Source organism: Haliotis rufescens, unplaced genomic scaffold, assembly GCF_023055435.1.
Source record: "Haliotis rufescens isolate VD_foot unplaced genomic scaffold, xgHalRufe1.0.p SCAF_71, whole genome shotgun sequence".
NCBI classification, from domain to species: Eukaryota; Metazoa; Mollusca; class Gastropoda; order Lepetellida; family Haliotidae; genus Haliotis; species Haliotis rufescens.
This window is the reverse complement of record NW_025964363.1, coordinates 430,036-445,939: the sequence shown is the minus strand read 5'-3', so window position 1 is coordinate 445,939 and position 15,904 is coordinate 430,036. Positions and strand designations below refer to the sequence as shown.

General features: G+C 40.3%; 1 protein-coding gene across 1 annotated transcript; it reads right to left on the bottom strand.

Moving 5' to 3' along the window:
* Window positions 1–5,085: 5,085 nt before the first annotated feature.
* LOC124111541 (proteasome subunit alpha type-5) lies at window positions 5,086–14,455 on the bottom strand. Its single transcript, XM_048388452.1, has 9 exons — window positions 14,351–14,455; window positions 13,956–14,064; window positions 12,489–12,615; window positions 10,380–10,447; window positions 9,390–9,497; window positions 8,558–8,616; window positions 7,248–7,350; window positions 6,480–6,566; window positions 5,086–5,886 (listed from the first exon to the last, which is right to left on the bottom strand). The coding sequence occupies exons 2-9, from the start codon at window positions 14,049–14,051 to the stop codon at window positions 5,809–5,811; spliced, it is 726 nt and encodes a 241-aa protein (XP_048244409.1). The 5' UTR covers window positions 14,052–14,064; window positions 14,351–14,455; the 3' UTR covers window positions 5,086–5,808.
* Between the last annotated feature and the right edge of the window lie 1,449 nt (window positions 14,456–15,904).

Genomic DNA, 15,904 nt, shown 5'->3' with positions numbered 1-15,904 from the left:
TAACAATACAATCATACTCCTCAGAAATAGGCTTGGGCCCACCATTTAAGAAAGAGGTTCAAGTGAAAACGGCCAACAGCCACCACGCAATTAGAGAAAACTGCCACTGCATAAGAGAAAACTACCAATAGGGTTAGTGCAAACGGCCACCACGATTTGAGAAACGGCCTCTGGATTTGTAAAAGAAAGTAACATTATGGTCTTAAATCAGTTTAAATGGCATTCATTATTTTTTTATATATTTTAGTTAACATTCAAAATGTAATTTACATGACTGATTCGATCACCATGTTTTGTTGTAGTTTAATCTGTTCTCTGTCCTCACATCACCTTATTGATATCTCACAAAAAGAGTATGACGAATTTAATTATGTTTCAAATATAGACGTTTATTAAATTATCGTGCGAAATCGACTTTCATCAATATCCACACACCACAAAACTGACATCTTGGCGGGTTGCACGCCTATCACCATTTCAATTTTGTTGCAACTTTCTCCAAATGTCAACTTCCTTCCTTGAAATGGAGGGGCCACTCTGCCCATTCTTGTCACATCAAAGAAAGTTTGATTTTGAATTCTAATTAATTTAGTTTGAACTCTCTCAGAAAATATAATATTTTTATTATTATTTATTTATTATTTTTTTAATCGTATATATTTCACATTCCCTCTCTGAAATCTATTTTTTCTTTTTTTCTCTTTCTTTTGAATTTCTAATTCTCTTCATTTTAATTTTTCACTCTCTCACTTCTCTTTGCCTGCAATTCCGATAGGTACAATTATGTGAAGCCCATTTCTGGTGTCCCCCGTCGTGATATTGCTGGAATATTGCTAAAAGCGGCGTAAAACCATACTCACTCACTCTTCCAACGCCAAAGCTGAATCCCAAAAGGTTCCTCCTCCACCAAATACTCCTCAAGGTCCACACTATTTTTCATTGAATGCTTGGTACGTTTATACCACTTAGCAACACAAACAATAGTCTGATTTCTTCCAAACCCTGACTTGCTCCTCACTAGGAGACGGGTCAAATGTCTCCACCTTAAAGCCCATGTTATAGCTACTGCCTTCACAATGACACTGCCCACACTGGTGGCAGCAATGTTACCGAGAGTGTCAGGAAAGTATCACGCGCTGGGAAGGAGCTTGTCGCGAGAGGGTAACAAGTATGTGAAGCCTTGGTAACGAAGCTTGCGCTGTAAACTCTAAGGGAGGTCACATTTTATTAGCGCTTCTTTTACGAGCGCCTCAATTAGCTGCCACTAACACTCCTCCGAAATAACTTACAAAATAAACTTACAAGTATATATACATAAACTGCCACATAACAATAATAATGCGTCAAGTACATTTCTGGTGTCCTCGATGAGGTATTGCAGGCATATGGCTCAAAGCGGGGTAAAAACCAAAATTCCACAATCAATCTGATTCTAAGGTTTCTTAAGAGACGTTTAGGGTATTTTATTAGGGACAACACAAATTCTCTCCATACAGAAATACAGACTTCACTTAATTAATTTTGATCTTACTGTACTTTTTATACGAACATATTTTTGTGATTAGGCCCACACTACGTTCAGTCATCTGGAACCCCAATACTTTATCAGTACTGTTTTCTGAGGAGATGATACTTACAGAGCCAAGAATGCATCTTGAGAACAGCACCCTGAAGTCGATGTAGCCATGAAATAGATCACGATTGACTGACTTTCCTGAAAACGACAGTCACCAAAAACCCATGAAGATCCAGGTCAGAAGAGATCTCCAGCAACCGATGCTTGTCCTAGGAGGCGACTATCGGGATCGGGTGGGCAGGCTTGCTGACCTGGTTGATGCATGTCATTGTCCCAATTGCGTAGTTGTTCATGATGTCACCAGACAGCCGTCATATAGCTGGAATTTTGTCACTGAATGAATGGCAATGCGTCATAAAAGTGCAAACATACAGGCGTCTAATGACGTCATCGGTATTTGCCCTTCGTTCCTCTCTCGGTGTTTGTGTCACCTGATTGTCGGTCACTGGAGGATTGGGACGGGTTCGGATGTTCTGGTCAAGATGACCCCATCATGTTCCATGGGTGACATGTCTGGTGAAAGGGCTGGCCATGGTAAAATATCGACGTTGTTCGTGGCCAGAACACGAGCTGTGTGAGGTCTGGCATTGTCCTCTTGAAACAGGATCCTGGGGTTGTGCTGCAAGAACGGTAACACGACGGGACGTAATTGCCAACGTTTGACTTAACGTAAACTCCGAAGCCGATGTGGCGTCAGCGTCATTCCTCTGAATGGTCGATAGCGACCTTGTGCCATTCTCTCGTAGTCGGTGACGTATGGCGTGCGGAATGATGACACGTTCAAGCGCACTCAGTGCAGATGAGTTTAATTCGCCTCAAGAGCCATGGCGGTTTACGCGCTGTCTTCCGCAGAATCGGTCATGGTAGGATGGAGATAAACGCAATGTGTTTAGATTAGATTAATGTAGATCGAATTCATCGTCTCTAAATTTCATTTGAAACCAAACGCGTATCATTCTGACATTAATCCAATTTTCAAACACTGTACGTCTACCTCCTAAATGTACAATTCAGGTGTCAAATTCCTTAACTTAGTAGAAACCTTTGTAGAATAGTGCTAAAAACATGGTTGGGATCCTTGATAACACTTGCAACAGAGTCAGGCGAATAAAGTTCTCCAAAGGAACCTAATGGAGTTTGTGTGGTTCAGCTTCAATGGTCGTGTAGTCTTGAGGGACTGTGGCTCGGTGTCGCCATTGTCGTATCCGAGGCGTATCTCACATAACCCACATTCCCAATCTGGGTTGATGTCTGATAACGTAGATGAGGGGATACTGCTGTGTAACGTTCGTGGCGTGACGAAATACCCAACACTAAATATAGCTGTTTAATCAAATGACCCTCGTGAGCGAGACGGATTCTGTGCGAATTTACTGACGGAGATTTCGTGACGTCACTTCCTGTACGCTATGTATGACGCAGGGGTCCAGGGAATATATAGTTATATAAGACAGCTACGCCATAAACCACAAAAAAACAATGAAGGACGAAGTGTGGTTTATTTCACTGTAAAACGTCGTTTTTGTCATGACGTCATTTTTTGAGATTCGCTTTTCCCACCGTGTTTCATGTTGCGATCACGGTGAACGCCTCGTGGTTCCCCACTTACTTTTCTGAATCGCATCGAAATATCTGCCATCCATGGTATAAGTACTTACGCTTTATTCTTAAGAATCCTTTAAAGTGTTTTAGTGTACATTGAGCTGTATTCAGTAAGTTGAATATTCAGGTGTTACGTACATCAGAAACCGCGTGTAGAGTTCTTGATGCGCACGTAAAATCTCCAATAGAACCACTCAGGTTGAACTTTATGTGATATTTTCCAGGCAAATTAGTAAACATGGTAAAACAAGTTGTATTCATCAGTAACCGTTCGTGAGATTATAGAATCTGTTCGCCATCCTATAGTATAATAAAAATGGATACCGCTCAAGACAAATACACAATTTACGTGTGCCTCGTGGATCCCGAGGGTACTTGTGTTGGGGGTTTGGGGTTGTTACCCCCAAGTCGTGGATCTTTCAATAAAAATAGTGGCGAACATATTTTATAGCGGCTGCTAATCATTATTAAGAAATAAATGAAACCCTTGAATCAACTCCAGTCCGGTGTAGATGTATTTGTGGTAGTGTAGTAAACAGATGATTGACAGGTTATATTATTTCATGAATTTCTTAATGGCGCAATTTCCATTTTCTGACTCCTTTAAAAACACTTAGACCATGATAGATCTTATTACCTTGGGCACTGGACAAGTGTGCACGCTCATTCCCAACTTCGTGGGGAGTATACTACGCAAGCAGCCTATTAGGCGCTGAGGATTGACAGTCACATTACAATCTCCTACTGTACCCATTCAAACAAATTTACTTAGACACCAGATGTATTACATGTGTTTTAGTGTGGGTCAGGACGGAAGACCCATAAAGTGGGGCTGGATCAGTTCGTGTATATACCATAATAGCTTTTTGGGGGAGGGGGGCACAGAGCTTCTTGGAAAAGCAGTGGCACACTTAAAAATGAAAAATGAGTACCAATCGTTATTTATGAATATTTGCTACTGCCACCAAGATCTGCACCTGAGGCGGACTTTATAGTACTTTTGGTAGTACATGTAGGTGCATTTTGTTGCAGGTGCCTTCTCTCCAAGAAACATATCCACAATATAATAGCCTGACCTATATTATTTCCATTCAGAACTACCCTTGATGTTCGATACAGAAGTCAGATATGTTGCCCTGAATGCTTCCCTCTCACATGGGGGATATAGAAGCCTCGACACTCTGACTGGAAAGTTCCCCTGATGAAACAACCTTCACGGTTTGCCAGATCATCATGAAGAGAGAGTGTATCTGCTTTTAACCAAGTAGCACATCAAAACGCCTGAAGATGGAAATTTCACATCAAGGTGCAACCTCTCTCCTTCTAATTAGATCTTAGTTCTCGCTACCACTAAATGAAGATCTGAGGACATCTCATTACAGGTCAGGTCGAAATGATCTTTCATACGACCAATCAGAGCGTCGCTTACCAGATCGGGAAAGTGATTGTCGGAATGTGTTACTAATCATGCAACTTCCACATGGTTAATACAGAATATTCCGAAAGACAGTTACGTCAAAATTATTGTCTATCTCTCGCTTGGGATAAACATTTGCACGTGTGAAGTACTGCCATACAATCTCAACCATATATTAGACATTTCAGAATGTTCTTTTGTTCAGGTTAAAAAAATTTAATCAAGAACATTGTCAACATATTTTACAAGCGTAGTCTGAAATGGAAGTCCCCAGTTTGAAACAAAAAGATCGTAAAGCTGCTTTCTGCTTGGCTGTCAACTCATTGTTAGTCATTTCATTGGTCGGTCAAAATTTGCAAAAGTTTGTTCTGATGTGATGCCCTAAGATCTTTGTTTAGCGGTAGCAAAAAATAAGATCTGATTTAAATGAGATTGAGGTGCAACCAGATCATCTGTGTACGACACAACACATCAACAACGGACACACATATTGATGACAATGTTTAATATTGAGTCCATCATCAAACTACCCCACACTGTGCTCCCACAATGCAGTACAGATGAGGTGCAAAGAGCATAGACATAAAGATGGAGTCTGTCAGCGATCACAAAGCTGAACACAACTTGCAGTCAAGTAACAAATAACACCATTCTGCAGCCAGTTGTCATCAATACCTTGAACATGTTGGAAACAATGTCCATTCCTTGCATCAGAAACTGTTTTGACTTATTGATCTAAAATATTTGCTGTCTTTGAAAGTGATTACTGTGATGGGACGTACATTCTCACTCAAATGATGACAACTTCCTCCACAAAACCCACACAAGAACTCATCAAATACGTAGTAATTCGTCTGCCACGGATACTGTACAAGTCAAGCTTAATGGATGGAAATCCCAACATGAAAACACACTAGATAATGAATATCAACATGGCAGGCTACACATCTCATTCACATGCAAGGATGTACAAGTTAGTGTTTGTCAAATCAAGATCAATGAAATTAGGATTTGTATGCTTTTGGTTGAAAATTGTCTGAACAGAATAAAACATTAAATTCAGAAAATTACACTTCTGATTTAAGAACTTTCGTCCTATCCGTTATGGGACAGGTAAGAGTTGAGTGTATCTGATGAGAGACTGTGCGGCCATGTTGTTAGCACTGTGATCTGTGGGTGACTGATTGAATCTGACATACACATGAAGCATCTCTCACAGGTCCTTTATAACATCCTCCAGTTCCTCCTTGGAGAACATGTGGAAGTTGCGCTGAGGCGTTACTGTCGACATCTGGAAATACATGACATAAAATAAGTTCAACTTACTCTGAGAAAAGAGAAGTCCAATGATTGAAACAAATGAATTACTAATGTGTTCGTTTGTTGATTGTTTAACACTGCACTCAGCAATATTCCAGACATATGACTGGAATAATCAAGTCCGGACCAGACAATCCAGTGAATGACATCATGAGCATCAATCCTGTATCTGGGATACAATGACGCGCATCAACCAAGTCAGCAAGTCTGACCACCCGATCGTGTTAGTCGCCTCTTACAACAAGATGAGTCGCCTTTCACAGCAAGCATGGGTTGCTGAAGACCTCTTTTAACCTGGATCTTCATGGGTATACAAATGAGCAAAAACATCCTTAAAAGGTGTCAATGTAGAGTCAAAAATATTTGCAATGCATCAACAGTTTGAACTGTGTGTTTACCCACCTCAATATTTAAATAACATATATCAAATAGGTTTAGGCATGTTTAGGGTGGATTAAACAATCCAGTTGCCATTATTTAAACCTAAACTAGGCACTGTCACAGTGGAACCAGGGGAAGTAGGCGGTAACTGTTTGATCAACCCTGAAAACTCGAACCACTCACCTCAACATTTGTGGAATTAAGTTTCTCCTCCATCACTTGTTTTAGAATCGTCAGAGCTGACTTACACGCCTCTTTCAGCGTCAGAGACTGGAAACAATCAAAAACACATTCACATAGAGTAGAACTCATCAGGGAATGGACTCAATCTATGTGTCAATTCAAGCAAAATCAGACGTCCCCCATAACTATTATTATTCAGATAAGATCGGTAAATGCCTTAGCAGTTTCAAGTGACGTGTCTCACCCACTTCATGCGACACCCTCAACCTTATGTCACCACAACCGATCTTATGCTATGCCACCACCCACCTTATGCAACACCATCCACACCACCACCAATCTTAAGCTATGCCACCCACCTTATGCGACACCACCACCCACCTTATGCGACACCACCACCCACCTTATGCTACACCACCACCTTATGCTACACCACCACCTTATGCCACACCACCACCTAATGCCACACCACCACCTTATGCTACACCACCACCTTATGCTACACGACCACCTAATGCTACACCACCACCTTATGCTACACCACCACCTTATGCTACACCACCACCTAATGCTACACCACCACCTTATGCTACACCACCTTATGCTACACCACCACCTTATGCTACACCACCACCTAATGCTACACCACCACCTAATGCCACACCACCACCTTATGCTACACCACCTAACACTTGATGCTACATCACTTACACTATAGTATGTTGCCCCTTGTATGGTACACTTACAACCTTATGGTACACCACCCACCTTATGGTACACCTCCTGTAGAGCTTGCTGGGCCCCCTCGGACCCGGACCCGATGGCCTTGGCATCGTACTGGATGAAGGTCCCGGAGGGGTCCATGTGAAACCTGGCAGAGAGAACACAGGGTACAGGTTGCCTCCTTACATCACTGACTACTTCACGTTCAGTCTTCTACACTACAGCGGGTTACTGTCTCATCATGCAGTCACACCACTCCGATGAGTGTAATTCCTTCACGTTAACAATACAGTAACATAGATGTGCCCTCGTTGTGTACAATGACACTGTGGCATACCGAGCAGCACCATGGCTACTAGAAGACATGAAGACTGTGGCATACCGAGCAGCACCATGGCTACTAGAACACATGAAGACTGTGGCATACCGAGCAGCACCATGGCTACTAGAAGACATGAAGACTGTGGCATACCGAGCAGCACCATGGCTACTGGAAGACATGAAGACTGTGGCATACCGAGCAGCACCATGGCTACTAGAACACATGAAGACTGTGGCATACCGAGCAGCACCATGGCTACTAGAACACATGAAGACTGTGGCATACCGAGCAGCACCATGGCTACTAGAACACATGAAGACTGTGGCATACCGAGCAGCATCATGGCTACTGGAACACATGAAGACTGTGGCATACCGAGCAGCATCATGGCTACTGGAAGACTGTGGCATACCGAGCAGCATCATGGCTACTGGAAGACATGAAGACTGTGGCATACCGAGCAGCACCATGGCTACTAGAAGACATGAAGACACGGCCTGTGACACAATACAACACAGTAGGGGTGTCACGATAAATCGGAATATCAATATATTGCTATTGGTCAGCACTTAAAGTCAATAAATCGATTGTTAAATCAGTTTCGAATCAATAGTACTGATTTCAGTTAGGAATATCGATAGTTTCGATTGTATTTACCATATCAATAACATACATGCAATGCTGTTCAAATTTGTTTTTCTTTTGATCATGAGTGGTAGTAATTTACACATGGTAATGTGGAAGTTTCTTTTTCTTAAATTATTAGGGACAAGAAAAAACAAATCAGTCATATCTCAAAATTTACTTTTTATTTATTGTTAGTGTCATCACATTCAAAGGAAACCTCAGTTCCAAGGTTTAATTCAACTCTAAAATCCATCTAAAATGGTATACTGAAACTATCAATATTAATCGCAATAGTTGCTTGCAATATCAATAGTTATCGCAATAGTGATTTCCAGACCAATAGTCACCCCTACAACACGGACAATGTACAAGTCAGCACCTATCAGCAGTCAGAAGCAACACTTACAGTTGCGGCCCCTTCTTGTCAATGCCGGCAAACAGCAGCGCTACTCCAAATGGCCGACTCTATCAAAGAAGAAACTGGGTATCAGCAGAAAACAAAAACTTGACACGTTTATCATGTTTATGACACCATTTTACATTTGTTTTCAATGACATTACACTGATTATCTGACAACATCAAGAGTGTCAGTGCTCCAGATAGTGTTGGAGCCAGTGGGTATTTACTCATAGGAAATCATTCCATTGAATATTTCAATTTTCTTTGGATATTCTACAATTGTTTACTGTTGCATCCATTCTAAGGGGCATTTTCAAATCAATGAGTTAGAATTTTTTTTAAATAATCATGCTTTTTGTTTAACATGTTTAATGTGCAACTTGTGATATTTGGCTTCCTAAACCATGTAAGTCAAGCAGCACACACTTCAACATCAACAAGCGACAGGTAGAGCTTTTGTGCATCATTTACTGCAGAGTTCATGTATGTGATGCCTGCATACATTCATTACATAGACACCACACAGTGTTGAAATCATATTAGGTAAGGAAAAGATTAACATGATAAAAGATGTCATGCATATTTGGGTCATGATTCTTTGGCAAACTTGTGAGGAGAACTCAGAATGGACTCCAATTTGGTAAGTATGTAAAGCCTTGGCTTGCCTCTGTGCCACCTTCTAGTCTTCTTCTGAAGGGGCTTGGCAAGATCTACACAATACAACAATATATACAATTAAACTATGTCAATGTCTGCTTGTCCAAATGTATTGATAGACTTGAGCAGATGGGGCATGGTATAACAGCCTTGAGCCCTGACCCACATGCTGCACACTGACCATAGCTCCTGGGTCTGCATCATCGTCCCCAAAGGCCAGGGCGAGGTTACTGACAGCCTGGGTCACACTCTCCACGGTCATCTTCTCATTGTAGGTGAACCAGTGATTCTGAAATACAATTAAAGTGGTTGAACCCATATGTCATCATGGTCATAATGATTGCAACTTTCTTCTTTCTACAGTGGCTAATGTGGCTAAACAGTATTCCAGTTATATCGTGGCGTGTCAGCTTAATGTGGGAGGAAAGCCCAAAGTCTCGGACGTTTACCACTTCGGTGAAACCCACGAGCAAGGGTATGGTGCTGACAACCCTAGAAACATAATCGGGGCGAACCGGGATTTGAACCCACAATCATAGGTTTCTGGCATGCTAAAGGGATGCAACTCTGAACAGCGAATCTCGGCGCCTTAGAGGACTGGGCCACCCGTGACCCCTACATGCACAAAGAACATCAGTTTTGGGAATTGCACAGGGCAATAGCATTGCAACAGTTTGGATGGTTACGTCAATTGTGAAAAGTAGATTTTTTGCACTATTGGATGTGATGATAAAGCCAAATGCATATTATTCATAAGATTCTGTAGACTGTATGAAAAATTGTCAGGTAAATAAGAGAGGTACCTTTGAATTACAGTCTGAGAAATATATACATGAATGTGGAAGAATGGACATCCACGTCTCTTCAAGCAAAATGAAAAAACAAATCTGCCATGATCAACAAAATTGTTTTCAGTTTATTAAGGCCATGGATACAATCAACAGTTTAGCTCAGAGACATTGTCAACAAAGGATGTTTTAGTTTTAACTAATCATCACTGTAATGCCATCGGACCACGGACAATTGTGACACATCAAAATTGGCATAAACTGTTGCCCCCAAGTGCAGACTTGATAATATACAGGCTACTGCAATACGAGTTATAGCTGTAATATTGCTCAAGTCGGGGTAAAACGTCCTCCTGTAGAAATAACAAGACCTGTATTCTCACCTGTGCTTCTGTTCTTGCCCTGTCGATGAGTGTCCGGGAATCAGCAATGAGACCACTCATGGCACACCCTTCAGAAGAAAGTCATACTCTGGCTCATTGTGCATGTGACAGGTGACTGATATATATCAAGATTAATTGTGTCGGCCTGCTGCATTGACACAGACCAATGTTCATGGTAAGTAGGTGCCATTTGCAAGACATAGTAGTCCTGGCATGTAACCATGGTAACAGACTAATGTTCATGTTAAGCAGTGTCCAACCCAGACCGCGCGATTGCGCGATTCACGCTAAAAAAAATCAAATCGCCCCTCATAAAAACCTCAAAGCGCGATCTGTCGCGCACAGTAATTTCTTAAACAGTCACTTACTTTATCAGCTGTTCATCCCTACCTTTAGATTCAAAACTCACTAAATCTTTAATCAATTAACGAAGAAAGACAGATCACAGCAAACATTGTAAACAACTTCGTAATCGCGCTTTCGTAACATCGCCTGGTTTTTCCCCCGTAGTTATAACAAGCGATTTCATTGGATTAAAATTTGTTTCTAATGACGCTTTCTTGCCGATATCTGCTACAAGTTTCGTGATTGGTCAATTTTGAGCACGTGACCTCAGGCAGCCAATCAAATTATAGCTGTGATACCAAGCTCGTGTTTGATAAATTTCAGAAGTTGGCGAAAGATTTTTGTTAAATCGTGTTATTCCATGTATTCTGAACGTTTTAAGCAGGAAATCACGATATATATTAAAAATATAGAACTTCGTGAATGTATCGTGCTGGGTTACGAGCTGTGACAAAGATTTTTCATGCATATATTTTTGCATTAAACGTTGTGTCCGAGCCGAGAATTCAAGGCGACGAAAGCCGAGATGTCATTTGACTTACATTACACGCGATCGCACGAAACGATGGAAATAATAACTTAGATGTAAGTTTGATTACTTTTAGATATATTTTTGTTGATTTTATTTTATCACTTTGTATAATATATTTAAAGATTTGCTTAAAACGTCTTTTTTTTGCTCTTTGACATGTTCGATGCGGACCCGTTGTCGAAATGTGTGTCCGAGAATTTTATTTTCAATAACATCGCGGGAAATAGTGAATCATTTTTTAATTTATCGATAAAAAATGATAAATTGAAATGGAATACGTATTTCAGACATTGTGAAATGTGACAGATTTAATTAATGAATGATATTACAGGTAGATCTAGGTCCATAAAAATATATACTATTTTGACGTGACGTGAGATAAACACATTGATGATTTGAGATTTGCCGAGCGCGCTCCCCCGCCTCGGCCTCGGTTAAACGGCTCATCGTCTATAACGCCCACCTATCATTTGGACCCCATTGGTAGCGTTGTAGCGAGGGACCACTGTATGTGAATCCATTCACTGTATCTGTTTGACTGTACAGCTGCTTCTTAATCATTCAATCATTATTGGATTTATTGATTAAAATTTGATAGAAAAAAATCAAAAAGCATTAATTGTTATTCATTTCAGTTCTTTATTCTGATCTGTTACACTTTTATATGATGATGTTCTATTACATAATTCAAATAAGACATTTTTGAAGAAAGCAGTTATCCCCCCTACTTTTTCAAAATCCCCCCTATTTTCTACATGAGGGGGGGACAAATCCCCCCTTGATTTTCAATTCTGGGTTGGACACTGGTTAAGTAGGGGCCATATGCAAGACATGGGAGTCTTGGCAATGTTACTGACTCGATAAAGATTCATAAGATTTTCTCTCCATGCTACCAGATTCTCCTTGTATTTCACTTTGTATTAGGACTAGCTACTTAAATCTGCAACTGGCTAGAAAACAATGTTCTAGCTAGTGACCATGGTGACAAGTCCAGTTGGCTAGTGCTGTTGCAAAATTATTTCACATACTGCTTTGGAGTGGTACATGTAGTAAGTTTATGACAGCCCAAATGTTAAGAGTAAACAGGGTAAAACTACTCATAATGTTTTTTTTATAATGTCCAGGGACATGTTTGGGAAAGTAGCTGGGACACTATAGGTTGTACAATCATGGTGGATACATATTTGACTGAGCCTTACATGTCAGTTCGTATCAGTACAAGTAAACAGTACCTATATGGTTGTCAACCTCCATAATCTTCTCAATGCTGGAAGGCTCAATCAATGGGGAGGTGACTCTCTTTTCTACTGCCAGGACAACTCCTTCTCCTGTCTGTATGCCAATGGCAGTTGATCCAAGCTTGAAAACAAATGACGAAACTGTACAACTGAAGCTGGTCATCTATAATTTGCTAACCCATCATTTAAGTTCTTTTCAGTGAGCGAGTGAGTTTGGTTTTACGCCGCTTTTAGCAATATTCCAGCAATATCACGTCGGGGGACATCAGAAATGGACTTCACACATTGTACCCATATCGGGAATCGAAACCCGGGTCTTTGCCATAACAAGCGAACGCTTTAACCACAAGACTACCCGACCCTCCCATAAGTTCTTTTCAAAACAAACTATAATCATGACAATATCTGGTTTAAAGTAGGCAGATTTGAAAAAAGGCATCTTTTAAACATACCAAGGACAGTACTTTGCAATGACAATTATATAACAGCATGTACAAGCTGTACCTGTATTTCCAGGGAGCCATCTAGACATGACCCTTTCTTACATTTATTCACATTCACAAACCTAACCTGAGTGGCCCCTTTGGCTTGAATACTACCAGGTAAAATGTTCTTTGTCAGGCCCTATTGGTATGTAACATAGGGAACTACAGAAGTGAAGAGGGTATATATGGTATACCCCTTCACAACTACATGTATCGTCAAGTACCCTTTTTTCAAACTACACCAATTTTCGAACAGCCGTATTTGATATTGATTTGTTGCATTAATGGGCGATTTGCGACGTCATGAAAGCTGCCGACTGGAGAATGCATGCGTTCAGCCTGTCAACATTGAGGTCATGCGAAGTACTGTACACCTGTCAGAACATTTCGTTGTCATTCAGGCATTTGGTGCCCGGGTCATGATGAAAAGGAAGAGTAAAATAGTGTGAACACAATCATGTGGCAAATATTCATATTTTGTGAAGATGTTTCAAACTATCCCTTATTTTTTAGTTTTAATGCCGAAATGCAAGAATTATGTAGAGAACTGTGTGCCAAAACATGTCTCTTCCTTCAAGAAAACCCTACTAAAGTACGAAGCCAATCAGGTGTTTGACAATAGCTGACGTCACAGCAATGCAGTGGAAGTTTACAGACAAGGTAATGGAAGTCACGCCTTTTATCAAGGAGTCCTTTTCTTTCGGAATGTAACTGAATTCTATTGTTGAAGCCATCACCTACTGGTATGAGGCAGAATTTGATTTTTCATTCACTCTTCCCTCGAAATATCAGCAATACCATCTTAACCGTGTTAACAATAACAGTTCGAAAATAGGGTACATCAGGATATAGTGTTGAGATGGTAGGATTGGGGTTGTTTTAAGGGTTAGGATGCAGTGCTAACTGAAAAGCAAAATGCGTGCCAGGTAGAAGTTAATTGTTCCCATAAGATCTAGTATGTGTGTAGTGTACATACTTTGATGGCCTCAATGGCATATTCGACCTGGAAGAGGCGACCCTCTGGTGAGAAGGTGTTCACACCTCGATCATACTCAGATCTGGTTAGAAACATGATTCCTCTGGACCTGTGAAAACAAAAAACAACGAAAGCGTGACAATTCCCTTTCCTTCGTTAATGTGATATATTTACTTGAATATATACTTTGAAGAAATTAATCTCAAAGTGAAATTGTTTAGGGACTGAAAAAACACAAGTCATGCATCGACATCAACAAATGTTCGACGTATTTCACAGTCGACAAAACGCGCAGACACGTGTGTAAACCACGATATGCAATCTTAACATCCTTTACACAAATCATCAATTGACAGTTTCTCTAAAAATAGAGGAATATAAAACTGCACGCTTACCAAAACCTAGATATATACACACACCGGTATCCACGCGTGACAAAGCAAGGTTTGCTTTGCAATGGCGGAAAAAGTACTAAATGACAGAGGAAAATTCGATGTGCTGTAAATACCAAACGAACAAGCATTTAGAGTAATCTCCCTTACACGAATTGGCGACAATCAGCCGATGTAACTTAAGTGTTATATGTAGCATCTGATTGGAAAATATTTCATAAAAACATGTTATAGTGTTGAATTTCTTCCTTAAATTTACATTTGCAGAGATAGATATGAACATGAAGTATATATGAATTCTAATGAATATTTCATTGATAGTTTCAAAAACTCGTGTGCATAATTCCTTTTGAGTGGAACAATTTAATTTTAACATATTTCACAAGTGTAAATCATTTGGTCCCTAACTGTAAAAAAACCCATATATCGTAAAAGAAACTAATGGCGTGTTTTAACTATAACTACAACCCATAAGATATGACAAAAATAGAAGAAGAAAAAAAGTACTACAATCTGTACTTTACTAAGAAAGCGTTATCCCAAATATAACATTTGTTAAACCCATAAGATGGTTGTCATTCTTTTTTTCACATCCCGCAAATCACGGAAACGCCATCACGTGTGAGAGGACACTCGAGCATCTTCTTTATAGTAATGGGTCGGTCGGGTAGCCTAGTGGTTAAAGCGTTCGCTCGTCACGACGAAGACCCGGGTTCGATTCCCGACATGGGTACAATGTGTGAAGCCCATTTCAAGTGTCCCCTGCCGTGATATTGCTGGAATATTGCTAAAAGCGGCGCAAAACCATACTCACTCACTCACTTTATAGTAACAGCCTCTGTGAAACACAGCGACACAGTAATGTCAATCAATTAATACATATATTATACCCAGAGGGCTGTGGGGCTCCGGTTTCAATAGGCTGACCTGCGTGTTTGATACAAGTACTTCAAAGCCTCTTTTACTCACCGGCGAACCCAATTTTAGTGATGCATATCACACCAACGGGTGACAAGGACACTAGTATCACACATGCAATGTCTCAGTTGACATATGTCGATGTATTTGTCTAAACCGAGTTGACATATGTCAATGTATTTGTCTGAACCGATACTTGTGTTGACTCCGGTAACGTCGAGTCCAGACTCCTAGATTTGTATGGTGCTGTGTCCGTAACTTTTCCCCTGATCAAAGATTAAAAATAATTATACATCTTTTTAAATTATCTTGTCATCTATATATAGAGAGGGAGTGACGTAGTTAAGTACACATGGTGTAGTTTCTATCATATTCGTTTTCCTTTACCACAAACTGTTAGCTGAAACGGGAAAATGTATCATTTTCGGATAGTAATATTCCCATTAATGAATGGTTCCAGCACCTCTGAATGACAACAAAGTCATACATTATTATTTATCAACCACAACTATAATCAAGACAGGAATTCAATTTACTAAAATAAAATCTTTAAACATTTTGAAGTCTGATCATTGTTAAATGTGAACAGTAGAGAGCTCACAAACATCGGTTACGATATGGCCGCAAATGATTACCAAT

What these genes read in the sequence shown, in the direction of transcription:
- LOC124111541 (XM_048388452.1), bottom strand. Translation starts at nt 14,051, where the DNA reads ATGTTTCTAACCAGATCTGAGTATGATCGAGGTGTGAACACCTTCTCA. An exon ending in GGAGGTTGACAACCATATAG is followed by an intron (nt 10,448 to 12,488) that starts GTACTGTTTACT and finishes TTTCTTCTGAAG; the next exon opens with GGTGTGCCATGAGTGGTCTC. An exon ending in GGGCAAGAACAGAAGCACAG is followed by an intron (nt 9,498 to 10,379) that starts GTGAGAATACAG and finishes ATTGTATTTCAG; the next exon opens with AATCACTGGTTCACCTACAA.